This window comes from Bos grunniens, chromosome 9 (genome assembly GCF_055505025.1).
Source record: "Bos grunniens cultivar Pamir isolate PY7600 chromosome 9, Bosgru_T2T1.0, whole genome shotgun sequence".
Taxonomy (NCBI): Eukaryota; Metazoa; Chordata; class Mammalia; order Artiodactyla; family Bovidae; genus Bos; species Bos grunniens.
The window spans coordinates 61,461,160-61,488,631 of NC_141173.1; the positions used below are offsets into that span (position 1 = coordinate 61,461,160).

The 27,472-nt window shown below is 46.1% G+C and overlaps 1 protein-coding gene across 3 annotated transcripts in view; it reads left to right on the top strand.

The window, feature by feature from the left end:
• MDN1 (midasin AAA ATPase 1) overlaps window positions 1-27,472 on the top strand; it is a 140,565-nt gene that overhangs the window by 89,561 nt on the left and 23,532 nt on the right. For 2 of the 3 annotated variants that reach the window (XM_086317723.1, XM_086317724.1), the window contains 29 exons: window positions 20-140; window positions 496-706; window positions 1,059-1,290; window positions 1,561-1,687; window positions 2,626-2,796; window positions 4,381-4,595; window positions 4,980-5,367; window positions 6,365-6,474; window positions 7,082-7,787; window positions 8,961-9,122; window positions 9,575-9,845; window positions 10,622-10,857; window positions 11,418-11,513; window positions 12,171-12,265; window positions 12,526-12,647; window positions 13,221-13,367; window positions 14,210-14,319; window positions 14,910-14,983; window positions 15,457-15,655; window positions 16,990-17,149; window positions 19,219-19,365; window positions 19,873-19,999; window positions 20,676-20,781; window positions 21,322-21,437; window positions 22,340-22,795; window positions 23,031-23,257; window positions 24,210-24,365; window positions 24,526-24,695; window positions 25,389-25,550. In XM_086317723.1, the coding sequence (XP_086173849.1) occupies window positions 20-140; window positions 496-706; window positions 1,059-1,290; window positions 1,561-1,687; window positions 2,626-2,796; window positions 4,381-4,595; window positions 4,980-5,367; window positions 6,365-6,474; window positions 7,082-7,787; window positions 8,961-9,122; window positions 9,575-9,845; window positions 10,622-10,857; window positions 11,418-11,513; window positions 12,171-12,265; window positions 12,526-12,647; window positions 13,221-13,367; window positions 14,210-14,319; window positions 14,910-14,983; window positions 15,457-15,655; window positions 16,990-17,149; window positions 19,219-19,365; window positions 19,873-19,999; window positions 20,676-20,781; window positions 21,322-21,437; window positions 22,340-22,795; window positions 23,031-23,257; window positions 24,210-24,365; window positions 24,526-24,695; window positions 25,389-25,550 (5,620 nt within the window). The remainder of the gene's footprint in view (window positions 1-19; window positions 141-495; window positions 707-1,058; window positions 1,291-1,560; window positions 1,688-2,625; window positions 2,797-4,380; window positions 4,596-4,979; window positions 5,368-6,364; window positions 6,475-7,081; window positions 7,788-8,960; window positions 9,123-9,574; window positions 9,846-10,621; window positions 10,858-11,417; window positions 11,514-12,170; window positions 12,266-12,525; window positions 12,648-13,220; window positions 13,368-14,209; window positions 14,320-14,909; window positions 14,984-15,456; window positions 15,656-16,989; window positions 17,150-19,218; window positions 19,366-19,872; window positions 20,000-20,675; window positions 20,782-21,321; window positions 21,438-22,339; window positions 22,796-23,030; window positions 23,258-24,209; window positions 24,366-24,525; window positions 24,696-25,388; window positions 25,551-27,472) is intronic. The other variant, XR_015133133.1, reaches the window with a different exon arrangement.

Sequence of the window (27,472 nt, forward strand, 5' to 3'; positions counted from 1 at the left end):
TTTATCTCCTCTGCTAAAGATACTACAGAGAGGTTCAGACCGTTTCAGAACATATTCAGAATTGCTTGGAGAGCCCAACTGGTGGATTTGCAGGTGTAAAGAAGTTGCAGAAGTTCCTGGGACGACCCTTCCCATTTAAGGTACAGTCTGGAACCATGTAGTAAACACAAAGGTTTGACCTCTTCTGAAGCTCTCTTGGAATGTGGGCACTGCCATTCAACTAGACTCAGCCCTGCCTGCAAATTTTTGAATGTTCAATGAGCACTATTTACTGATTTGTTAAGTATTATTGTTTTACTTAGTCTTGAGACTTTTAAGGTTGAGCAGACTTCTAAGTTTATTACCGTAAAATATCCTTAGAGCAATAGGAGTAAACCAACTTTATGTTTGTAGAAGCATCGAGGAAACATAAAAACTTTTTCAGGCATGAATAGGCTTCTAAAGAAAACCACTTTTCTCCTCTGTAATAGGCTCTCCTGGGTTTTATTGTTTCAGGACGAGCTGGTCGTAGAGTGTTTTTCACAACTGAAGGTCTTTAACAAAGCTCTTACCATCAGAGAGTGGATGCCTGCTCTTGGGGAGAGTGGATGGCAGGAAGACATTAGTCGGCTCCAAGTGGTTGCATCTGAAGGGACATTAAAGAAAAGTCTCCTCCAGGCCTGGGGGTTGGTCCTCCGAGCTAATGTTCTGGAAGATGTCGATTCAGGTGTGTGGCTAGCTGACAGTGGTTCTAAGCATGTCCTCTGCAGCCAATAAGTTGTTGTTTTTTTCTTTTTCTTTGTAAGTTTTAAAAAGTTCTCCCTTAGATATTCTCCTTCTATTCCCCCCCACCCACCCAACCCCGAATACTGTAGTGACCACTAAATAAGTGTCAGGCATAAGGTTAAACTTTACATACATTATTTAATTCTGTCATTGGAATTGTGCAGGTATTAATAGCATTATTTAACACATGAGAAACTCAAGCTCAGGTGAAGTTGAACTCAAGCTTATAGTCACATAACTGGCTGTTGGGAGTCTGAGCCTGGCCACTGACTGCTGTGTATCTTTTTGTCCAGATGCATTGAAGAATCTTGTGAATGCTCAGCATTTAGAACTAAAAGCCAGAGGAATTTCACTTGGTTTTCTGGAGAAGAAGCACAGTGAAGCTTCCTTCCTGTTGCAGCCAGATTTTAGCACCTTAATCCAGCTCACCAGGAGTGTTCAGCTGTGGCCTGTGATGGAATACCTGGCTGTGCTTTGGCAGTATAAAGTCACAGCTGATTTTATGACACAGGCTTGTCTGAGAAGGTGAGCCATCCTTCAGGTTTTTTTCCTTTGGGGCAGCTTATTTTCTTGGAAGGTTATTCTGTGTATCCTACATTAAAAACAAAGCACAGCCATGTCTTGAGGGGGAGTAGTTGCTGAAGCAGAGGGAGGTCATTTGCCACTTTGGAAAGCCAGAAATTCTTGAGTCTTTGCCTATTTTGTGTGTGTTCCATCTCCCTTTGCATGGCAGTTTTCTAACAGTGCATGGAAAGCCCACAGCTCACTCTCTCCCCATCTCTATTTCTTGAGCAGGTCAAGCAAACACCAGCAGCCTCAGATAGATGAGGAGATAAGCCGTCACATCACATTTTGTCTTAAGCACACACCAGTTGCTCCTCAAGAGCTTCGAGACTTTTGGTCCTTAGTGCACCATCCAGAGGTAAAAATCAAAGTCAAAATCAAAAAGCCTCCTTTGCGCTGTGAACTGATTAGATTTTCTGTGGCACACTGGTTGCAGAACATTGCAGAATAATCTTAAAAATTGCATGTTGTAAAACTAATCTTTTCTGAATTAAGTTTCAAAGGGGAGAACTTTGAATGTTTTTTGCAGTGATAGTCTAGACATTTTCCTGCTCTTATCACAGTTTCATTCCATTTGGTTTCCAGTTAAATAAGGCTAAAATATTTGCTAATTTTTATTTTATTTGCTCAAAAATGTATTATCAGTGTTTTTTACTCTTCCATAGAGAGTAACTTGTTGAATATGAATAGTGGTAAATTGTAGTTACTATTACTTCATTAGTACAACCTTAAATTTTTCTGGATAATGTTTTATTTATTTTGATACATAATTATGTGATTATTTTAATTACATTTTCACATGCACTCTTTGGAGAAGGCAATGGCACCCCACTCCAGTACTCTTGCCTGGAAAATCTCATGGATGGAGGAGCCTGGTAGGCTGCAGTCCATGGGGTCGCTAAGAGTTGGACATGACTGAGCGACTTCACTTTCACTTTTCACTTTCATGCATTGGAGAAGGAAATGGCAACCCACTCCAGTGTTCTTGCCTGGAGAATCCCAGGGACAGAGGATCCTGGTAAGAGGCCGTCTCTGGGTCGCACAGAGTTGGACACAACTGAAGTGACTTAGCAGCAGCAGCATGCACTCTTACAAAATCAGATCTCGTGTTTTATCCAAGTATAAATAGGTTAAATAATGTGACTATGATGACTGCGGTGGCAGAAAATCAGAAACACTAGGATTAATAATCTTTAAATCCATGTTCTGGATGATGTTACAAGACAGAGACCTTATAACTGGATTTATAGAATCTTTCTCGAATACTCTCTTATCTGGTTAATTCTTTATCTCTAGATGACTGCTGAAGAAAGGATCTCTTTGTGGTCCGAGTTATTTAATTCCACATTTACGTCCTTCTGGAGCAGCACCGTGACCACACATCCAGAGTACTGGCTGACGTGGAACCCTCTGCCTGGTGAACAGCAGAGGGAGACACCCAGATCTCTTCTGGACCCCACATTAAAGGTTTGTTGGCAGAAAATTATAAAAATGTTTGACAGTAGAAAAAATTTCTCATGTCTAATCAAAAGCAAGGCTACTTCCTTGGTTCACATAGTATGTCATGAAAATTTGCACGTGTCACCCAGCTTATTCTTTTTAAGATATTCCACTGTACTGCTGTGCTGCAAAGCATTTTATCACTTTCTTATTGATAAGCATTGAGATTTCTTGCCTATCCTCTTGCTTCCTATAGCAAGCACCCCTGCATCAGCTACCCTTGTATAAGCCTTTGTCTACTTATCTGCTATTTCCATGGATTGTGATAAGGCTTGGGATTTAACCCTTGGCCACAGTGTCTGCACATTTAAAGAGATTTATGTATGTTATCAGAACATCTAGGGAAGTAGGTTTTGTTTTTCACTCTTCCTGCTAGGAGATGGTGAAGAGGGAAGACATGAAGTAGGGATCACTTCTCATATCCTGTGTTTCCATATCTTTGCTCCACTTGGTATCATTAATACTTTGAATTATTACCAGTCGTTCACTTTAGAACTTGTTTTAATTTGTATTCCTTTGATTTTTATCGAGATAGAGCATCTTTACATATGTATATTGTTTGTTTTTATTTCTTTCTCTGAATTTTCCAGTCATGTTTATTGCCCATTTTCTTTAAAAAGGATCATTAAACGTCATTTTATTAATGAAGATCTCATTATATATTATGCATATTAAACCTTCACCTAACATGGTTGGAAATGTATTTCTAGTGTTCTATTGTCTTGCAGGTTTGAAGATGTTTTCTTATATCACACACGTTTTATAGTTTTCAAATACACCAGCCACTTTCTACTTTCTGGCTTTGATATGCTTTTAAATAAGTCTTTCTTCACTACCCAGAGTTAAAAACATTTGTTCATATTTATGTGTATGTCAGTCTCATCAGAATATCTTCTTTTGTGAGGTAGGGATGTACATTTTTTATCTTCTACAAACAAATATATCCAAAAGCAGTATTAACAACACTAGTTTCACCACTTTTGACACAGCAGTTTATTCTCACAAGTTTTCATGGGTGTAGGACTCAGCTCTGTTCCATTCCTATATCAAAATTGATTCCTTTAGTATAAGATATATCAAAGCCTTTAGTGTTAAACCTTACGGATCACCAAGAGTTGCATGCAGTCGAGGTTTGCTTTCCTGTGGATCTCACCTCTAACCTGTTGTCATGGACACTATTCCTGTGTCCCAGGTTAACAGTCCAGGAAGCAGAGGCTTGTCCCTCTGGCTCATCTGTTTGTCTTCCAACACTTTCCCCTGCCTCCAAGTCTCACCTTCCTGCAGTGTGCCCTCAGTCCTGCCGCACAAGTGGTCTTCCTGATGCCTAGGTGTGAGGGATTTTCTCCTGCTTGACAAAAGCAACCCCTGCTCTTCGTTCATAGAGAATGGAGTCCTTGAAGGGCCCACTGCACCCGACCCCACTCTGCCAGTCTGGTCCTGTCTCAGGATGATGGTTACCTGTTCCTGACAACCTGAGGTGCCCCAGTGCTGCTTGTTGAAACCCCGTTAGTTAATTTCTAAAAGTTAACTTGACTCCTCTCCCTCCCTCAGGGTCCTGGCAGTCTCAGTAGAGCCGTGTTCTCCAAATGCTGCATTGAGATCGTGACCAGCAGCTGTAGAGCAAGTCCCTGGGATGTGAGCGGCCTCCCCATCCTGTCGTCCTCGCACGTCACCCTGGGGGAGTGGGTCGAGAGGTGCCAGCAGCTCCGGGATGTCAGCTCGATGCTCTGGACCAACATGGCTGTCCCGGTGGTGGCAGAGTTCAGGTATTCCCTCTCCCTGGGTAGACGGTACAGCTCCCATTTTTCCTCCAGGGTGTGTCATGGGGACCTCGGTCAGAGCTTGTTTGGGTAGTGGCTATTTCCGGTGGGTTGAGGAAAGGTGTTTTTTGGCTGAATGAGCAGGTTTTCAGTCCATGACAGAGACTGCTATGAGCTGGCCAGCCCCTCTGCCAGCTCTCAGTGTATTGTCACCAAGAGGGTGGTGCCTAGAAAACCATATCAGATCGAGAATAGAAATTCATCTCCAGATGTAGTCTGGAGAGCAGTGTAGTCTGCCTTGCTGTTTTCTGGAAGGACGAATGCTAGTGTAAGAAAGAAATGCCTGTGACTGCAGTGCAGACCCCAGTAAGTGCTCCCTTGTCCCTGCAGACGCACTGATGCCCAGCTCCAGGGCCTGGTGCTGTGCCGGCATCTGGCCGGCCTGGCGGAGTTGCTCCCCGAGCCCCGGCAGCAAGAGCATGTGCACAACTGCAGGCAGCTGCTGCTCAGGGATAGCCAGGCCTTCCAGCACGTGGGCGAGACTCTTGGGGACCTGGCCAGGCAAGAGGCGCTGCCCAAGGAGCTGCTGTGTCTCCTGCTTACCTCTCTGCGCCACTTGTTCGGGGAGGTGGAAGGCAAGGGTGACCTGCCCGAGCCAGCCCGCCGTGGGAGCCTGTGGGTGAGCCTGGGCCTGCTCCAGATCCAGACCTGGCTTCCCCAGGCGCGCTTTGACCCCGCTGTGAAGAGGGAGTACAAGCTCAAGTATGCCAAGGAAGAGGTATGGAAGGAGGGTTGGAGTGTGGGCTGCATCCTGACGGGCTGGCTTTGCTTAGTGTATTACTCCTTTTACTCCCTTCTGGATTCTCAGAGCACAGGGGGGTGATGTGCATAAGCTACCCTGCGACATTCCAGGAGTGTGCTCTAAAGACTGTGTTGTCCTGTCTGTGGGTTCCTCCGAGTAGGATCAGGCACCACAAGGGGTTATATAACCACCATGCTGGTTACATGCCACTGATAGATAGGCTCTCCTAGACACTCATAGTATCCCTCACCATCTGGATGCCTCTACCTAGATTAAGTTTTGGATATTTGGATTTGAGTAACTTATTTAGACAGGGTATAGTATTCCTTAAGGGCATCCCAGGTGGCTCATTGGTAAAGGATCTGTCTACCAGTGCAGGAGACACAGGAAACGTGGGTTCGATCCCTGAATTAAGAAGATCCCTCGGAGAAGGGCATGGCAACCCACTCCAGTATTCTTGCCTGGAGGATCCTCATGGACAGAGGAGCCTGGCGGCCTACAGTCCATGGGGTCACAAAAAACCTGACACAACTTGGTGACTAAACAACAATGAGTAGACCTTAGGTTTTGAACTGTTGGTGTTTGTTATCCAAAACTCAAGAGTTAGGTAGATTCAGATAGGGTGATGTACTTCTTGCTATTTGAACTCCCAACCAAGCTCAGGAACTGAGTATGTTAAATGGTGATATAGTGGACCTATATTTTGAGGAAGGAAAATTAAATTAGTTGGGGTGAAGGGCAGGCTGCAGTAGCAGAGATTCAGTAGTTCATTGGCATCAGTGAGATAGTTTCTTTTCACCTGACAGCTCTGAGGTGAGTGGTCCAGATTAGTGGAGCAGAACCCACCCCACAACTGTTGTGTCATTCAGGAACCCAGGTTCCTTCCATCCAGGGAGCGACCCTCCCTCAGGGCTGTGTGTCTCAGGCCTGGTCCTAGCTGGGCGCAGCAGACCAGTCTCTCCTTTTCTGCTAGTTACACCAGCTGCAGTGTGAGTGGAAGACCCGGAACCTCTCATTCCAGCTGCAGACTGGAAGAGACCTGGAAGATGAAGTCATCCTCAGTCATTCTCACCCTCACATCAGGTAACACTGTAGAGTGATGATTATTTGAACTTGAGATTATCAGCTAGAATCTTCTTTTAAAAAGACATTTTGCAGTGTCATTACAGTGTTAACCTGAGGCTATGCTCTACATATGTGAGCTCTATTAGCAAGTAGATCCCAAAGCCCCAGTTATAATCAGGAAAAATATACTCTGTGAAAGGAGTGGGAGGACTTATCTGGAGCCAGGAGGGTTGAAAGCAGAACTTGCTCTCAGTGTGGAAGGAGTTGGGTGCGATGACGGGCACCAGGGGATCTGTTACCTTAGGAAGTACTATTTAGTGGGATCTGAGTTCCACCAGCTTTAGACCTTGGGTAGACCACTCAGTGCCTTACACTGCAGTGCCCTGTCTGTAAAAGCAGGATGATAGCGCCTGCTTCAATGAGATGCACATCCAGAGTGCTTGACAACATGGGTTACACACGGTAAATGCTATAGATGTATAATCCATTCTCATTGTAATTGTCAGTATTTCATCATTGTATGCCTCAGAAGCTGAAATGCCTTCCTTCTATTTCCCAAGAGCTCAGTCTAGATTTGTTATTTTGCTTTTAATGGAATTTGCATATGGTGTTGATTTGCCTTTAGGTTGCTTCGCCAGAGAATTGATCAGCTGGAGAACTTAATCTGCAGCCTGTCCAAGAAGCAGGCCTGCCGGCCCCCGCTGCCTACATATGAGGCCCTGGTGCAGGAAATCCACCACTACGTCAGTAGCATTGCCCAGGCCACCACCGTTCAGGATCTGCTCACGCGGCTCCTGCAGGCCCTGCGCTCGGATGGACCTCGGGCCGCCCAGGTGGCCCAGAACCTTTTGAAGGAGGAGGCCTCCTGGCAGCAGTCGCACCATCAGTTCCGGAGGCGGCTGGCCGAGGAGTTTGCCCTGTACCCAGACGCCACGGCCCCGCTGCAGGCCTCCATACTGCAGCTGCAACACGGCATGCGGCTGGTGGCGGGCGAGGTCCATGCCTCGCTCCAGGGTGGCCTGGCTGGCGCAGACAGGCTGGGGGCCCTGGCCACATCCCTGCTGGCTTTCCCATCGGTGGGCCCTGCCTTCCCTACCTACTATGCCCACGCAGACGCTCTGTGCTCTGTGAAGTCGGAGGAGGTGCTGCGTGGCCTCAGCAAGCTGATACTCAAGCGCTCGGGAGGACGGGAGCTGGAAGAGAAGGGCCAAAGCCCCTGCACAAGCCGAGAACAGCTGCTGCTGAACGCCCTCCTATACCTGCGCTCCCACGTGCTGTGCAAGGGAGAGCTGGACCAGCGGACCCTGCAGCTCTTCAGACATGCATGTCAGGTGAGCCCACCTCCAGCAGGGCGCCAGGGACACAAGCAGCGTGCCTGGAGGACACTTGCCGTGCCCAACGTAGATGAGATCGTGTGGTTAGGGAGTGGGGATCAAGTAGCTGTTTCTTGCTTTTTCACATTTAATTGTCAGGTTTCGGGGCCTTTTTTGTTTTTAAGAGATCAAAAAAAATTATTAGTGACGTCAGTCCTTTGTGCCTGATGCACATTGCAAATGGTCTGTCCTAGTTTGTTGATGTTGACTTTGTTTACAATGGGTTTTGCCATGTAATGATATCAACTTTTATTAACATTAAGAAAATAACTTCTACTTTTCTCCCTTACCAACAAAAGCAATTTGTTCTCATTGTAGACAGTTAAAAGAATAAGTATAAGCTAAAGTGTTAGATTCTGCCACTTAAAGCCATGTGAACCATATGAACTATTAGCACATTGGTTTATTCCTATCACTAAATATTTACATTTGTATGTAAAGTCTTTTTGCTAATTTAGAAGAGAAAAAAAAACCCAAACCAGTGCCATTCTAAGAAAAGTCTTAAAGCAAGATCTTTGGGTAAAATTTCGAGAAAGCAGAATTACTGAGACAATGGTTAACTGCTTGCTTAGGCTTCTGATACAAACTGTCTTCTTGAACGGAGGATGCTCATGTCCTCAGCCCTCCTCAATACTTAAAGGGCTTTAGAGGTGGTAGGGGATTTAGGAAATGTCTGGTAAGGTATGGCCATTTTGCCTGATTGGTTCCCCAAGAACACCCAGTCCCCAGTTTATTTTCTCTTTTCCGAACCCATGGGGCATCCATCTCCCTGAGGTGCTGGCCAAGTGCAGTCTGCATCACATGCCCACTTTGCTGACCCCTAATACAGAGCACCACCCACGCCTCACAGCAGGTCCCCAGTCCTGCAGATTTTCACACCTGCAAAATTGTAACAATACAGCAAGGGAGAATTTAGGAAAATCATTTTGCTACAGATACATGGTTTGAAAACAAAGCCCATTTACTCTCTGCTACATGGAATTTAGTTTCTTGGACGTTGTCATTTATCTGGTTTTGAACCCTGGTGTTTTGTTTTCATGGGAAATAAAGAGATAACAAATCCTGCCTTTGTTCACTATAAGTGCCTGAGCAAAGGCAAATAAGCTTCTGCTGGAATGTGTGATTTTTCAGGAAATCATCAATGAGTGGGACGAGCAGGAACGTATAGCCCAGGAGAAGGCGGAGCAGGAAAGCAGCCTGTACAGGTACCGGGGCAGGACCCCCAGGACAGCCCTGAGCGAGGAGGAAGAGGAAGAGCGGGCCTTCAGGAGCCAGTTCCCACTGCACGAGAAGGTGGGCAGTGTGCTCCCCTGGTGCCACACACCTCACCTGTGAATGGCTGGGGTTTTTTTTTTTCCCCCTTCCAGTTTTACTGAGATATAATTAACACACAGCACTGTTTGAGTTATAAGGTGCTCAGCATAAGGATCTGACTTCTATCTGCCATGCAACGATTACCACAATAAGTATAGTGAATACCCATCACTCATATAGATATAAAAGAAAATTTTTTTCCTTATGATGAAAACTCTTAGGATTTACTCTATAACTGACTGCAACACTTTGTTAGGTGCTGTTACATTCCCTTTGAATGATTTTGTAATTTTTAAAATAACTTCTTAATGCACATAATTTGCTACTTCATCTTCTTGATCATTCACACTCCATTCCTCCCCATTGCTTTTAGTCTGATCAGAACTGGATTTTGATTTTCACAAGTTCAATTGCTCTAATGTTATTTACAGGACTTTGCAGATATTTTTGTAGAACCCACATTAGAGGAGAAGGGACCTTCAGGTGGGCAAGAGGAGGAGGCCACCCCTGGCCCCGCCGTCCTGTCACAGAGCTCCATGCAGGCTGTGATGCGCATCCACCAGCAGCTGTGCCTCGGCTTCGCCCGGTCCCTCTGGTACCAGCAGAGTCCGCCACCCCACGGGACAGAGCACTACCTCAGCCTGTTTCTGTCCTGCTACCAGACAGGGGCATCTCTCGTGACACACTTCTACCCCCTGATGGGTATGGTGGTTTACTTCTCTTTAGCTCTTGGGAAATCAGAATGAGTCGATGTGATTGCTGCTTCTGGAACAATTAAAACTGCTACGTCCCTGTTTTTGCTAAGTTCGAATTGATGGCGTTTCCTTAACTTAAGGGACTTAAAGCTAATTCCAAAATCAATGTAAAATTCTGCCATACCATGGTTTCTCATCCTTTGAATACTTTGGTTAAAGGGATTAAGAAAGTAAGGATATGCCATTAGTTTTAATGGTCTTGTTTCTCCATGTTATCTCTAATTTCCCTCTAACAGCTTTGGTGCTTTTCTAATGAAATCATGTATTGCTGGGAGTAGCCTGGGAACTCAGAAATTAATTTCACAGGGTATGGTTTGATGCAGTTTCCTACATAACCTCATGATTTGCTCCATGCAAGTAGGAAGGAAGCTTTCATTCTGCCTCTATATCTCATGAAAACAAAACACCATGGTTTAAGTAGGAAGGAATCTTTCATTTCTGCCACGAAGAGCCCCCAAAACTGGGAATTTGAATCCTTCAAACCAAACTGCACCCTCTTTGATTATGTGGAGGCAGTATCTGTGTATCCTGAAACTTGGCAGGTTTTGGTGACAACCATTTATAATTAGAGTCACAGTCTCCTGGGCTTGTGTTGCTTTGGGGGTGAATGGCATTGCAATGTCTGCTTCATTCAGTCCCAGTCATTCTTTGTTTCTGAGTATGTTTCTAACATCTTTGTAACTTGACACCAACTTTACTGTGATCTTGTTAATAACTTCACAGGAGTTGAGCTGAATGACCAGCTCTTGGGCAGCCAGCTTTTGGCCTGCACCCTGTCCCATAACACTCTCTTTGGGGAAGTGACCTCAGACCTGATGGTGAAGCCTGACGGGCCCTATGACTTCTACCATCACCCCAACATTCCAGAAGCTCGGCACTGCCAGCCCGTGCTTCAAGGCTTCTCAGAGGCTGTTCACCGGCTGCTGCAGGATTGGCCGGAGCACCCAGCGCTTGAGCAGGTAGGGCGGTGGTGGGGAGGCCGCTTCTCACTGTCCCAGGTGCGTTGACTTGCACAGTGGTGACACAGGTTTTACAGAACACGTTTCGAGGAGGCACTGTTTCCTGTAGGATGAATATTCACGTTTGTAATGCTGCTTGTGAATGGTGTTTGAGGTTCCACGTACTCTATCTGTTGCTCAGGGTTTGCCATCCACATATGAAATGCTGCTGCATTGCTCTTTATTCAGACACATCCTTATGTAAACAAGGGTCTGGCTCTTTTAAGCTTAGTAGTTTTAACTCAGACCCTTGCTCTGTGATCTTCAGCTAATTCTGTAATAACTTATAACAGTAATAATAGCAATTACCTTATCAAACTCAGTCTCACTTCCAGAGTAATACAGCAGAGAAAGTGTTTATCTTGGGCAGGATCCGCAGCCCTGGAGTTTTACCCACAGCATTCATGGGTGCTTGTAAAGCAGGGCCTTTGCGTGAAATAGGCCCGTCTTCAGTACCCTCTGACTGTGGGCAATTGATAGCCCTGTGAGCATGCCCAGATCTTTTTCTCTCCCCCCTGCAGCTGCTGGTTGTAATGGACCGAATCTGTAGTTTCCCACTTTCCAGCCCCATCTCAAAGTTCCTGAATGGCTTAGAGATCCTTCTGGCAAAGGCACAGGTAAGAGGATTCTCTAGTCCTCATTTTAGTTTGTCATCAACTGAAGAGATTCTCTTATTATTCCAGTTGGCCTTCAGACTGGCTGGGTGTCTGCATCTTCACCCCCTCAGTCCTCTCATAGCCTCTGAAGTGGCTGGTGCTCCCCTGATTTTCAGATTAGGGCTCTGGACTTCAAGGGGGGTCACGTGACTAACAATACAGCGATTCAGACTCAGGTCTCCAAATCCTGTGCTATTTGCTCAGCTGGAGGTTCGTCAGGTAACCAGAAAGATCTCCAGGCTGGATAAGCAGGATGGTTATGTATTGGTGCATGCATGCATGCTCAGTTGCTTCAGTCATGTCTGACTCTTTGTGACCCTGTGGACTGAAGCCCACCAGGCTCCTCTGTCCATGGAATTTCCCAGGCAAGGCTACTGGAGTGGGCTGCCATCTCCTCCTCCAAGGGATCTTCCTGATCCAGGGATCAAACCCATGTCTCTTATGTCTCCTGCATTGGCAGGTGGGTTCTTTACCACTAGCGCCACCTGGTACATCAGTATAGAGGTTGTTTAAGGTCCCAGTGGTCTTTGCTTAAGAAAAGTTAAGGATGTTCCTGAGGGAGGAGGTGATCAAGGGACTGAATAATGGCTGTAGTGAATTTCTTCTGTGTCTTGTCAGGATTGGGAGGAGAATGCAAGTCGAGCCCTGTCTCTGCGGAAACATCTTGATTTGGTCAGTCAGTTGATCATCCGTTGGCGTAAACTGGAACTGAAGTGAGTGATTCATTTGTCACTCCCCCTCCTGAACTTACATTGTAGGGACATGGTCTTTGGATGGGTTGTTCCTTCAGAGTTGATGTCATGTGTCAGCTGGAGACCAGACAACAGCATGCATTCTGAGGCAGCAGACTGGCAGCTTCTCCATCTTCATTTAGGAGGAGAGAATTGTGAATATTTAGCTCCTGCCTCCAAGGTTTCACATATTTGAATGGGTTTCCTTACATGCCTCCTTGGTCTCTCCTCCCACATTTCAGCTGTTGGTCCATGAGTTTGGATAATACCATGAAGCGCCACACTGAGAAATCCACCAAGCATTGGTTCTCCATCTACCAGATGCTGGAGAAGCACATGCAGGAACAAACAGAGGAACAGGAAGGTAACACCTGACCATGAATTCCCTGCTTATGTAGAGGGTCCAGGCTAAGCATGAAGTGCTGCAGAGCCTGGGATTTACTGCTCCCTTGTCCTCCACCCACTGCTTTCACACAGGACATGTTAAGTGACAGCCGGTGTTCCCGAGGTCAACCGAAAAAGCTGGGTAGTTCTTTTTTTACTGAGAATAATGATGACAGTCAGAGAGGCTAAAGTGACTTATCCAGAGTCCAGAGAGCTAGTCATAAGATAAGATTTCCTTATTCTCTGTGTCCATGAGACAAGTCAGAGAGGAAGTTCCTGTCTTGGTAGGTAGTAGTTACAATGCTTGAGTTAAAAGGGTTTCATCTCATGCTTAGAACAAGGGCCTCATAATTCCTCGTTTGCCATGTGTGCATTTCACATATACTGCTAGTGCAGCTGCCATTTTTAAACCAGCTTGAAATGTAGCTGTGGTCCTCACTCCAAACGTCACGTTAACTGGTGTCCCTCGGGGATCTCATAGTAGACTGTGTGCAATATGACACGGAGTGATGGTTGCAGACACACGTGTGTTTTCCTCTTTGAATCTCTAAAGATGACAAACAGATGACCCTGATGTTGCTGGTCAGCACATTACAAGCATTTATTGAAGGATCCTCACTGGGGGAGTTCCACATACGACTTCAGATGTTACTGGTTTTCCATTGTCATGTCTTGCTGATGCCACAAGTCGAAGGAAAAGGTAAGGATATACATACATGTGTAAAAAAATTTTTTTCTTTAATTTTACCCTATGCTGTTAAAATGATTAGGCTTTGAATTCTCGAGACAGGTGTCTTATTGCATACCAGGTTTTAAACAAGACACTTTCAGTTGTCTTTTACTATAATGTGATTCAGGTGAGATAAAGAGAAAAACACTGAAATCAAGTGCAGACTGGTTATAATTGAATCCCTGGCTAGTGAACTGTGGCAGCGGTAAATCAACAGATGCAGATCCTAGAAGCTGGCATGTTGAGGCAGCACGTCTGTCTGTCTAGACGGTGCATATGTCCCACTAAGCTTCTGCTTGATCCAGGCTATAATTAGGTTCTTTGATCTCAGGAGAGCACTGCCACATATCAAGCAACTGCACATAAAACTTCTACTGTCAGTTACCATCCCTGACCACAGCAGTTTAGATAAAAGTGTCACCGTAAGGTATAGATTTACGTGAATGAGTAGTCAAGGTGAGCTCTTAATATGCCATCTTTTATAACAGGCTTAGTTTCTGCTGACTTTACAGTAAGATTCTGAGAAAGAGTTGGAAATTGTGAGTTTGGTAGAACATCTGAGTATGCCTTCTTTAAGAACAAAAGTGCGACTGGAGAAAATATCCACTGCAGACTGAAATGAAAAAAATAGGGTAGTGCTGGCAGCCTGCATCTCTGGGAACCGCTAAGCCTGGCTCCCCGACGAGCTGTTATGTAATCTGTGGGTGCTGTGCTGTGATGTCGTGGCCCAGAGAGTAACGAGGGAGTGTGCAGCCCCGAGGGAGAAGCCAGCAGCACGTGTGGTGTTTTCATTTCCTTTTCCTTTCTTCCAGATGCACTTTGCAGTGTTCTGTGGAACTTGTACCATTATTACAAGCAATTCTTCAACCGGGTCCAGGCCAAAATTGTGGAACTTCGTTCCCCGCTGGAAAAAGAGCTTAAAGTAAGATGAACAGCAGTCATAATCACTCTTGAGAGAACAAAAGCAGCAAATTCTTTTTCAGTTCTGTTTTTAATCCGATTAACAGTGAAACAGGGGCTCTGAGGAACAGAAGGGAGCATAGCAGCAGCCAAGCAGGATGGCAGGTTTTGCGTTTTGTGGCATTGGCTCCTTTGGTGCCCTGGCCACGTGTGTGAGGGTTCCATGGAGTAGCAGCCATCAGAGGCGCCTAGGAGGACTGTTAGGGCCCCCTCCCCAGTCACAGCCGGTGGGTGGCTCCCTCTTCCACCTCAGAGGAGCGCCACCTGGTGTCGGTCTGTGGGCTGTGATCCTATATTTGATACTCTCAGTGGTTGTGGAACCAAGGCCGGTTTATGCTGGAGTACACAGTGACATACTGATTGTAGCAGCACTTTTTTCCATCCCTTTGAGACAAACACACATCCCTTTATTAGACTTGTCTTACTTGTTCACTGACACACTGTCCTGTGTTAGGGATGAAGAGAGCTCTGGTCATCACACGGGTGATCTAGAAAGAAACAGAATAACACCACCTTTGTAAAGCCCTTCCTTGAGCTTCATTTATCTTACAGGAATTTGTTAAGATATCCAAGTGGAATGATGTCAGCTTCTGGTCTATTAAGCAGTCTGTGGAAAAGACACACAGGTAATTCATCTTTTAAAACAGGGGGTGGCCAAAACTCAGAATTTTTGAATGATAGACAGCATGACTACATTGTTACAAAGGCCTGACTTGTGCTACCTTAAACCTGCTAAAAAAAACACTAGACTGTTCTGGCTGCACAGCATGACCCCTCCCACCCAAAGCAGTCTCACTGCTGGAGGAACTGATGTGTCTGGAGGCAGAGTGGTCTGTGTGCTGCTAAAGGTCGAGTCCTCTGCCACCCGCTCACCTTCAGCCAAGTGATCCCACCATTCCTGGCTTCAGTTGAGATTAGAATACCTGCCATGCTTTTTCCTTTAAAAAAACCCAAAAGGTTATGAATTTCTAGGACACTCGTTGTATACCAGAGGTACAAGTTATTAAGTTGCCTGTGTATGCATTATGTCATTTACATATTTCCTCACTTTTCCATTTTTACTTTTCCCTGCCCTTATCTCCCATTACCTGGGGGCCAGAACCCTCTTTAAATTCATGAAGAAATTTGAAGCTGTCCTGAGCGAACCCTGCCGGTCATCCCTGGCGGAGGGGGATGAGGAGGAGCAGCCGGACTCTTTGCCAAGGCCGACAGGTGCCACCGCGAGTGAGGAGTCCCCCATTCAGAGACTGAACAGGGTACTGAGGGAGACCCTGTTAGCCCGGCCAGCAGCTGTGCAGGTATTAGCTCGCGGGATGGTGTTTGCTTCTTCCTGAGCTGGTCAGACGGGGTCTGTGCTTTCTGTGGGAGACGTGCCTTCAGAGCTAGGTGAGGGAATGCCTTTGAAATCTTCCTCTTTGGGCTAGCGGTGTGGTGTTTGTCTTTCTGACCCTGCTGCCTAGTAAGGCAAAAAGTGTTAATCCTCATGCTGGAAGCTTAACATGGGCTTGTGTACAAAACCGATGTACTTATCTGTGAACAGTTCACTTACCCGTAAGCAAAGATTTAAAGCATCAGCTTAGGAATAGGGCATGGAAGCTGCCTTTGGGATCCCACGTGACGAGGCTGCTGCACACACCAGGAGTGACTATGTGTAGTGACATGCTGCTTAAAGTGGTTGCTGATGACCATGGTGTGGAAATGTGTGAACTGCCATCACGGCCAGTTTCAAGTACCGAGACTTAAGAACTGGCTTACCAAATTCCTGAAAATGGAAACAGTTATCAAGACCTTGAGTGAGCAGGTCTGTGACAGGAGGGTGTCCCTGTTGCAGAGTCACTGGGTGTGGGGAGCACTTGTGATGGCTTTTGCCATCATGTTGTGCTTTCCACGCTGGGTCTAGAGAGTTAGCAATGCAATTCTTCAAGCTGTGTTAAATATTTTAATAGTTCAGAAAGCTAGTAGAAATTGAGCGTCCAGCTATGATATGGCTGCACACAAATGATATGGCTGCCAAATTTATCTTCTTTTGATTGTATTCATCACCTCACCACTCATAATGCTAATCAAATTTTTTTGTTATTGAGTTAAGAATTTCAGGATTCCTCAGGAAAAAAAAGTAGTAAAACCGTGGCCCCGACAGACAAAAGCTTTTCCCTTTGCCTAGTTTCCTTTCATCTGCTGCCTTCCCTAGTATCTGGATCCTGGTATTTGAAGTGTCAGGAATTAGAGGGTGATGGGAGACAGTGGCTGAAGTAGGATTTGGTGGTCAGGTTAGCCCTGCCTGTGTGTCTGCGAAGCATAGCGTTGCACATTATCTCAGAGGCAGCAGTTACGCTGCCCAGTCCTGCCTTCAGGGAGCAGGACGGCCTCTCATGACAAGCGCAGAAGGCAGCGCTGGGAGCAGTGGGGTCAGGGGCTTCCCTGACGGGGACCTTGCACACCAGCTCCATACTCTGCTAAGCACCTGAGGCACGTGCTGTTTTACCTTTGGTAATGTTTTATTTATTCTTGTGAGACTTCAGAGATGGGGCAAGGGGAGCTTCCTGTTGCTGAGCCGGGTATGTGGAGGGCATGACATTTAATTCAGCACCCGTGTGGGGATGTATTATGACTGTTGTGCTCTATCTCACAGGGTGCTGTTCCAGAGCAGTGTCTGGGCGCCCCTCTCCCCTCGGAGGGGGCCCTTCTGCGTCGCTTGCCGAAACTCCTGAAACGCATGAGGAAGATGTGCCTAACGCTCATCCAGGGAAGCCCCCTGCCCTGCCTCGTGGAGGGCCTCGACCAGTTCACTGGTGGGTGCATGCCCAGACTGAGGAGGCTTGCTTTCTGAAGTATCCCTGGTGGCCCAGGAAGGCTGGGATTAATTGTGTTCTAGTAGTGTAGAGCAGGTAATTGAAGAAGCAAGTGGGTTACAAACCAGCCAAAACCCAGACACAGTCAGCTGAGACCCCACACATGGTCATCATGGTTTTCGTCTTGTCCTCCTCTCGTGCAGACCAGAGCGGTGTTAGCCATTCTCTACAGCAGCCTTGTCCACATCGGCTCTTCCTGGTCAGGGACGTGAGTGAAGGGTTTCCTAGAGTCTGGATGCCGTCACCACCTCTCAGAATGTTGTCTCTCTTGAGTTAAAGGAGAAGAAAAGTTCATCCACAGTCCCTTTCTTTTTCCTTGCACTTCGGAGAGCCATAGCAATCTTGTCTCCCTGGTTGTTCTTACTCTGCCGTGTATCAGCAACTTAAGGGGATCCAGAACTTAATAGACTGTTTGGGCCCTTGGCAGCCTTTCACCACTTCCTCCACCTCTACCCAGCCCCAGCGAGTGTGGGGTCACAGTCAAGCTGGTCCTTCTCCAGTAAGGCTGCAGTCTGACCTCAGGAATATATTTAAAAAGAAAAAAAAAACTTGTTAGTGGGACTTGCCTGGCAGTCCAGTGTTTAAGGCTCTGTGCTCCCAATGCAGGGGACCCAGATTCGATCCCTGATCAGGGAACTAGATCCCACATACTGCAATTAAGACCTGGCACAGCCAGATAAATAAAGTAAAAACCAACTTGTTAGAGTAATAGCCTAATATCCATTTTTCAAGATAACCTGCCTGCCTGTGCCTAATGATGGGGGTGAATGGCCTACAGATCCCAGGTGCGCCCTTTGGGAGACGCACAGCGACCTCTCCTACCGGCTGTGTTGGTTGTGTGCAGTGTGTGGGCTCTCACCTGGCGGGCTAGACCGCCTGCGTTCATCTGCTCAGGCTGCCTTAGCAAAGTACAGCTGACCGCTGTGGGCATCGCCCCTTCACAAGCTGGGAAATCCAAGTGTCACTTAGAGTCGGTCATCTGTGTCCATGGTTCCACATCCGCAAATTCATTCAACTCGGGCTCGCGTAAGCCCTGAGGTATTTACTATTGAAAAAAAAAAAACTCGCATGTAAGTGGACCCACACAGTTCAAACCCATGTTGTTCAAGGGGCAGCTGTGCCATGTCTTAGTTGGTTTAAATAATAGAAATTGATTTTCTCACAGTTCTGGAGACTGAAAGTCCAAGATTAGAATGTCAGCAGGGTTGGTTTTTTTCTGAGGCTCTCTCCTTGTAGATGCCTTTTCTGTGTCCCTGTCTCCTCTATTAAGGTTGCCAGCCATATTAGATTAGAGTCCACATACAAGGCTTCATGGGCTCCTTAAAGGCCCCATCTCTAAACACAGTCGTATTCTGAAGTCCTGGGAGATTAGGACTTCGGCATGGACTTGGCAGGACATGACACTACCTGTGGCAGATTGGCAGCACCTTCGTGTTCTCGGTTCCTGTGGCTACTCAGGAAGGCAGAGAAAGAATCTGGGCATTGGAGTCAGTTCAGCCAGGGTTCAAGTCCTGGCTTCAGGTCTGCTCTGTAGCTGAATGGCCTTTGGAAAATGACTAGACTTTCTGAGCCTCTTAGAGTGGCTACAAAGAAGTTCTGGAGCTGTACAGGTTAAAAGAATGTTTTCGAAGCACATGGTACAGCATAGAAGCTCAGTTCATATTGTAGTTATGGGAAGTTTATTCAAGTGTTTTAAAGTTCCTAGTGTAAATCATGGCACATGATCCATGTTCAATAAGTGTTTTTTGCTTGACTGATTATAAAACCCCTGGATAAAAAGATTAGCTACTTTTATTTGGGTTGTTTGTTGTCAAGATAGATTGTTTCCGATTTTTCTCTTGTCATGCGTGTCATCAGTTGTTATTGAGAATTTACCAGTGCTGAGGGCTGTTAGATATAAAGATGAATGACACTTGGTGTTTGTTTCCAAAATGTCCTTGGTCTTGGGTAATCTGAGTATATTAAGAATTCCTGGGGATTTCCATGTTTCTCCCTTGTCTTCCCTGCAGGCGACGTAATCTCCTTTATGAGTGAGCTTCAGAGCTTAAAGGTGGACCCCTCCGCAGAGAAGGAGAAGCAGCGGTCGGAAGCCAAGCACATTCTCATGCAGAAGCAGCGAGCTTTAGCAGACCTCTTTAAACACCTGACAAAAACTGGTACAGTTTTCACTGAAAACTCAGTGGAGTATACTCATCTGCTTTTAGGAAGCAAAATAACACGGCTGATTCGGGGAAACTTTGTAGAGACAGTTGAGATAGTGCGAAACATAAGGTGGGAAGCAAGGTTTGGAAATGCCATTCGGAGAGTTGCAGTTGCACGTACGAAAATCCTGTGATGAATCATTTGTGACTCCCAGAGAGTTTCACAGTTTTGCAATGAGGTTTCTCAGAAACCATGCGTTTTATTTTCATCGCCAGTTGTTGTACCGCACATACCCTTCCAGCGTTGCATAGAGAGCAGTGCTTCTCGAAGTAACTCGTATATGAACTACCTGGGGAATCTTGCTGAAGTGCAGAAGCGGATTCTGTTTCACTCAGTGTGGGGCAGGGCCTGAGAGTCCTGGGCGATGCTGTTCCCCAGGACATGACTTTGATTAGCGGTGGCATTGCTAATCCATTCTCTTCAGAGTTTCTTTGTTTAAAAACATGCTGTTTATTTCCTAGGTTTGTCATATCGCAAAGGTCTTTCCTGGGCCCGTACAAAAAACCCTCAAGAAATGCTCCATCTTCACCCGTTGGATCTCCAGAGCGCGTTGTCTATAGTCAGCAGCACTCAGGGGGCTGATTCTAGGTTAGTGTTTTTAATTATAAATGGAGCACGGCGGCTAAGCCTCCATGGCCTCATTTGCCAGAGTAGGGGTAGCAGTACTTCTGGCCCAGTGTTGCCATTAGGATAACATTTTAAAAAGTGCCGGCTCAGGACTGGCAGGTGGTGAGCACCTAGTAAGTATTAATTTTCTTTTTTAAAAAACTTCCCTCTCCTTCTGCCCTTTTAAAAGGTAAGGAATGAATGTAAAACATTGGAAGGTTGGGCTCTGTTGGGAGTCTGGTGGGGTGAGGACGACAAGGGACCACTTTGAGCATTTAAAGCAAGTGTTAGTAACTGTTGATTTTCTTCTTTTCATTTCTCTTTCCTCCTCGTGTTCATCTCTCCCATTATTTTTTTGGCCCTTTGATTTTTCCTGAGGTCTGCTCACTTGATTTGAAGGTACAGGTGAAAATCTGTAAGAGAATGGTCACATTTTTAAGTGTGCCATATACACAAACCTCTTCTAAGGTCTCATGTTACTGTCACATCCTTTGTGTAAAGGACTGATGAGTACTTGATTCAATGGGTCCTCACAGAAGTAAATCTGATCAGACTCTTGGTTTCTGGTTGTGGCTGAATGGACCAGTCTCTGACTCCTCAGGATCTGGGGTGGAGATAACGGTTTTAATTAATTACGTCATGTTGATTTCTTCTCCAGGTTGCTTACAGAAATCTCGTCTTCATGGGAGGGCTGCCAGAAGTACTTCTATCGCTCTCTTGCACGACACGTCAGGCTTATTGCGGTCCTGGCGGCTCCAGCCAAGGTAGGATGATAGAGCCTTGGGATTGCAGGACCTGGGGACTCCTGTTCATCCAGGGCAGCGTCCTCAGACCTGGTCACATGATCACAGCCCATCACTGGAGGTGACTGAGCTTTTTGCAGTTATCAACCTGAGAATGTAATGTAATCAATGTAATTTTGTGCTTAACCAGAAAGCATTTGATAACAAGTTCTGTTACTCACCATTTGTTAGCAGGTCCAAATCCTTAAGAAAAATTATGGAAGAAAAACTTCAAATTGAGAATGCCACCCTCAGATTCCCCACCCCACCCCCCCCACCCCCTGGTAAATTGAGAAAACATCACTGATACCCAGTTTTGGTGTTAAACTAGTTCCTGCTCATGGAACATCCGTGGTCTGTGGAAGCATACTTGGAGAAGCCCTGCTCCCAGAGGTGGACGGATGTGTGGCCTCTAGAGGGCAGCACACCCAGCTTGCCCCCTACAGGGCTCCTCCAGGAGTGCAGGAACAGTGGCGTCTGCACCATGCTGCCCCTCAGCACACTCTCCTCTCTCCCTGCCAGGAGGTGGGCGCGGGCCACGTGGAGCGGTGTAAAGGGTTCTCGGCGCATCTGATGAAGGTGCTCATCCGACAGCGGCGCTCCCTGACTGTGCTGACTGAGCAGTGGATCCTCCTCAGGTATTGCTGACTGGCCGCGTTTCTCGGAATGAATCAGGGAGAATTGTGTGCGGCTCACAGTTGCTGCATGAGCTGCTCCCAGTTGTAATGTGAGGTCTGAGGCCCAAAGAGGCAGATGGGGTTGCCTTGGCTCGGCCCCTTACTTTTGATGGTAACACTTCTGCCCCCTGGTGTTGGCAGCACCTCCGGGGGATGAGTTGAAGGTGGAGTCAGACGGGAAAAATGGTCACAGCTAAACCACACCTCGTCTGGAGTGAGGGAGTTCGTGGTTGGCAGTCCATGTGGGCTGAGGGACAGAGTTGCATTCACGGCATTGGGGCATCCCAGTCTTGGCACAGATCAGATGTAAATCGACTTGAGTTTGTTAGGCTTTTTGGATCACAGAGTTGCAGTTTGCTGAACTATACACAGATGCTCCCCAATGGAAATAAATATTTAAAAAGATGACGGCTAGGAAGCCTGTCATCACCTGCTGAGTGGATCCTTGGCTGAGAGATCATATTCTAGACTGTAGTCACTTCAGCTATTTTGTCCCTGCTCACAAGAGTTTATATAGCAAAGTATACAACATTTACTAGATTTTTTATTTTAGAAAATAGTGACTGAAGTCACTGTGTTGCTGTGACTGTGTTAGGTATGAGAGGCCTGTCAGTGGCAGACGATAAGCAGTGAGTTCCCATTCTGCTACTCTGAAGGGTGTGTTTAAACACCAAAGGCTGTGTTTAAGTACTTTGGAAGGCATATGATCAGACCTTTTACTCCTCTGGGGGAGCATCTCTTCTTGATTATGTGGAAGAGCCCATACTTCATCCAGAAATCAATGAATTTACTGTTAACAGACGGCTCGGTGACACAGTTGAAGGTGCCATGTGTTTTTCCCCTGGGTTTGTTTCTCTGCGCAGGAACCTCCTCAGTTGTGTGCAAGAGATGGACAGCAGGCTGACAGGGCCGCCCGTCTACCCCGTGGCCTTCCCTCCTCAGGATGGGGTGCAGCAGTGGACAGAGAGGCTACAGCACCTGGCTATGCAGACCCAAGTCCTGCTAGAGCAGCTCTCCTGGCTCCTCCAGTGCTGCCCGGCTGTTGGGCCTGCTCCTGGACACGCCCCCTACCTGGAAGACCCAGAGCGCCTCCAGGGGCTGCTTTCCCGAGCAGCGCGGGACCTGATCCCATCAGACCTGACCTTCCTGTCCCCAGCTCCAGAAACGCAGCTGCCCTCTGGTTGCCTGATGCGGAAACAGGACCCACGTTGGCAACAGTCAACTGCGAGATTAACAGAGATGCTGAAAACCGTTAAAACCGTGAAAGCTGATGTCGACAGAATTAGGCAGCAGTCTTGCGAGGCTCTCTTTCATTCTTGGTGAGTGTGCTCTCTGCTCTGCCTCTGTGTGGGCGCATGGTCACGGTTTAGTGAGGGAAGGAAAGGGTTGTGCTTCAGTCCTCAGTTTTCCAATGACCTGCATAGTGCTTTGTGGTGTATGTCCAGCTGTAAGTCTCTAGATACCCTGAGTTTTAGTGGTTGGAGGGAGGGAACGGTGGGTGTGGATGGGTGGCAGCGCCTTGCTTTCAACATTGTGGCATTTTTGTTGTTGCAGGAAAGATTTTGAAGTTTGCTCTTCTGGGCTGAGTTGCCTATCCAAGGTGTCAGCTCATTTGCAAGGCCTAGAGTCCTTGTTCATTCTTCCAGGGGTTGAGGGTGAGCAAACAGACCCACAAATGGCTTTAGTTGAGAGCATGGAATATGTAAGAAGAGAGATCAATAAAGCCACAGATGACTTCACTACCTGGAAGACACATCTGCTCACCCCAGGCAGCCAAGAAGGTGAGGACTGCTTTTCAGTAAGGGAGTAAAAGCCCAGTGTAGGAACGCTGTCTTATAGATTTAAGTCCACATTGTCCTAAAGAAACATTGTTTTGTTCTAGATGTATCTGTTCAGGGTTCTAAGGCTAGAAAGTGTGGTTGGAGCCCATAGCTCTTTTATATATATATATATATAAAAATATATAAATATATATAATTCATCTTTGGTTGTGTTGGGTCTTCCATCTGCGCAGGCTTTTCTCTAGTTGCAGTGAGTGGGCGCTGCTCTTCATTGCCACGTGTGGGCTTCTCACTGTGGTGACTTCTCTTGATGGGAGCACATGCTCTAGGGCAGGTGGACTTCAGTAGTTGTGGCACGTGGGCTCAGTAGCTGGGGCTAGGCTCTAGAGCACAGGCTCAGTAGTTGTGGAGCACGAACTTAGTTGCTCCATAGCATGTGGGATCTTCCTGGACCAGGGATTGAACCCATGTCTCCTGCATTGGCAGGCAGACTCTTCACCACTGAGCCACCCGGGAAGCCCAAGCACATAGCTCTTAACTTTTGTTTGAGCACCTTGCCTCTGGGTTGCCATCACATTACTTACTTTATAGCACATGAGTAGGGAGAGGCTCACTGGCTATTCCAGAAAGTTCTCTCTTCGGCTGGAAAGCTGACAGTTCCTATTTGGATTAAGTTGGTATTTATACACTCCATCTTAACTGTGTTCATATTTTTGGCATTCTTTCAGCAAAATTGTTTTAATACAAGGAAATGACCTTGTAGGTTTATCTATGCCAGGGATGTGTCTCATTCTTTATACCCAGCACAGCTTGACAGTGACTCAGCCTTAGCAGGTGCTTAGCTGGTGGCTGTTTGTTAAAATAACAAATGAGGATTGTTAGTAATTTCCAGAGGCACTGAAACCAATGATTGAGTTTTAAAAATTTGTTCTGCACCATGTTATTTTACTAGGAAACCAAATGCTGGATGAAGGGTTTGTAGAGGATTTTTCAGAGCAAACGGAAACCGCCATCCGGGCCATCCTTTGTGCCATTCAGAATTTAGCAGAAAGAAACAGTAAAAAAACAGAGGAGAGCACTGACCAGGCAAGACCCCAAGAAGAAGATGGTATGTCTAGAACCAGGAAAATACTAGTTTCTTACTTGATTTTTTCATTTGATGATCTGTTTTAAATATCAGGATAAATGTTGGAATAATTATTGGATGAATGGAGAGGAGGAGAGTTTATTCTGTTATTCACCATGTTGTTCTTTTCTGTGAATGAAAGAGACTGCAGGCTTCGAGAGCCTGCAGTTAGGACACCTCACAAAACTCCTGGAGGAGGACTTCTGGGCCGACGTGAGCACGTTGCATGTGCAGAGAATCATTTCTGCTGTCTCTGAGCTGGTGGAGAGGCTGAAATCATCCGGCGAGGATGGTACAGCAGCCAAGCACACGGTAACCAGCGGATCCTTACGAGCTTCTCACTGTCCACGTGGGCTGAGCAGAAGCAGACGGGGTTTCACCTCACTCCACATAGTGTTCCCAAAGCAGGCCTCCTTGGCAGAATCACTAAGAATTTGATCTCTTTGTGCGTGTAGACCTCACTGACAGACTTTGGAAAACTTAGCACTTGCTTGCTAAGGGTTACAATTGTCAGTGCAAAAATGATGGCAGTCTAGAGTACCTAGGATTGACGTACCTAGAATTCTTTCATATCCTAGTCACATACTCCTGGGTGTTTGATGTTAATGGTGGATGTTACCACCATAACTAAGGATTACTGGCCGTATCATGCAAACCCCCTTTCCCTTCAGTAAGCCAGGAGAGGATGACATTGTCATCTCCCTAAGTCCAGAGAAACAACTTACTTTATAGAAACTGCGTCTTATTCTGTTGCATTGCTTCCAGTGCGAACTTTGAATCCCAGCAGAATTTGTTTATAAACATACTTTTTGCTAAACAACCTTATTAACTAAATGTTAACAAGTGACTTAAGTCACTAAGAATTTGAAGTGTAGTGTTGTGAGAGTTTGTGTGAACGAGGAGGAAATTCCAGTGAGCACGCGTGGTGTACCTGTGTGTAATTAAAATGCCTGGTTACCCAGAGTAACCTGGTGTGAGCAGGCCTTTCGATCTGTTTTGCCCCAGTTCTTCACCCAGTCCTGCTGCTTGTTGGTGCGCCTGGTGCCCGTGCTGTCCAGGTACTCTGACCTCGTCCTCTTCTTCCTGACCATGTCTTTGGCGACTCACCGTAGCACTGCAAAGCTGCTCTCTGTGCTTGCCCAGATCTTTACAGAGCTTGCCCAGAAGGTAAGGACTGTTTACATGGAGCAGCAGGTACCCAAATATTCCATACCCATCAGTGTTTGGTTTGATGGGCTTTTATTCTGGACCTTCACAAATAGCAGGAGGTGATTTGCCCTCCCTGTGAATTTCTTATGGCTTTGTTTATTCCCCTTTTACTAAGCTTGTTTCTACTAAAGTCTTGGTTTAGTTTCTAGTAAAATCAGGTCTCTACTTTAGTTTCTAGTAAAATCAGGTCCCTCACAGGGGGAGTTCCCTAGACTACAGAGTCTGCCTAAAGGCTGTTGCTTTCTGTTCATACCCTTTTCTCTCTGTCTCCAATTTGAAGTCTTCTGATAACTCTGAGCTAGACCTGTAGGGTAAATGAATCCTTGATGCTATTAAGCCCTGGTGGCTCAGAGGGTAAAGAGTCTGCCTGCAGTGTGGGAGATCTGAGTTTGATCTCTGGGTCAGGAAGATCCCCTAGAGAAGAAAATGGCAACCCACTCCAGTATTCTTGCCTGGAAAATCCCATGGACAGAGGAGCCTGGCAGGCTACAGTCCATAGGGTTGCAAAGAGTCAACAACTGAGCAACTTCACTTTAATGCTATTAAGTTGTAAGTCATTTATATTTATTCATGAAATGGTAATGGGGTTCTTAAGGTTAAGCGAGGTGGGCATCTTTAATAGGGAAGTCATTCCTTCATTCAGCCATGATCCCAGTGCTGTGAAAAGCATCGATACTGTAGAGACTGTAGACCCTACCCTTGGAATTCAGGAGCAGCAGACAGATCTAACAGACTCAGCATGGCATGGTAAGGCCAGTCACAGGGGTATCTGGTTCCAAGATTCAGAGTGAGTGAGTCACTTAGCCTCAGTTTCCTTATGTGTAAAATGAGACTTGCATTTTTGTGAGAACCACCTTCAACTAAGTATGTAGTTGTTGTTTTTTTTCTTTTAATATCCCTAATATTTTTAAGATCTTTCCTGAATCTAAATATGGTACAGGTGAGATGCACTTAAAGAAGATAGGAATTTACAAACTGAAGGTGAGGTTTAGGCTTCTTGTAAACAGTCACAAGTTCTTAGTTTTGAGTATCTAAAATACTACAAAGGGATTAAAAAAAAAAATGGGTAGGCAAGCCCTTGTGTCTAGAGGATAAGTGTGTACCTTTATTGAGATCTGCCCCCTCTCTCTGATGGGCACTGAGCCAGTCTCACATCCCATCACTTCTGGAGGGAACACTGCATACAGAAGACGGGCAGGACAGTATGCTGAGGGTGCCCCGAGACTTGGGCTGGCTATGATTGTCCACTTGACCATTGCTGTTGTCTGACAGGTTCTAGAATGACTGGCCTGTCAGACCTGTGTGTGTTTACGGACGGGGTTGTGAGGGTAGAAGTGGTTCTGATAAAAGCAGAGTGCTGCGAGCTTAGCGTCTGTCTCAGCTGCAGCAGTAATGTGCCCTGCGGAAGGACATCTGAATCTCCCTCCTTTTATGACTTACTCTGCATGCGTCTAAACATATTTCTTTAAAATAGTGTGAGAAAGTGTTAGGTGCTCAGTTTTGTCTGATGCTGTGTGATCCCATGGACTAGCCCACCAGGCTCCTCTCTCCATAGGATTCTCCAGGCAAGAATACTGGAGTACGTAGCCATTTACCTCACTATTTTAACAAAAATGTATTTTTCAGTCACCTTTCTAAGAATACATGTCCTGAAAGTGAGTTTGCCTTTCCCTTAATTTTTTAAGTCTCTGTACTGTATTCCTGTTCTCTCTGAGGAGTGCTGAGAGAACTTGAAAATAGATTAGATACAGTGCTAAGATAATAGATCTAGGTTGTGAGTAAAGCACTTAATCCATAGAAAGCTGTTTCTGTGTAACTCAGTCACAGTCAGTGTTTGTTGGTCTTGGATCTTGGTCTTGTTGTCAGCTTATTCATAGTAC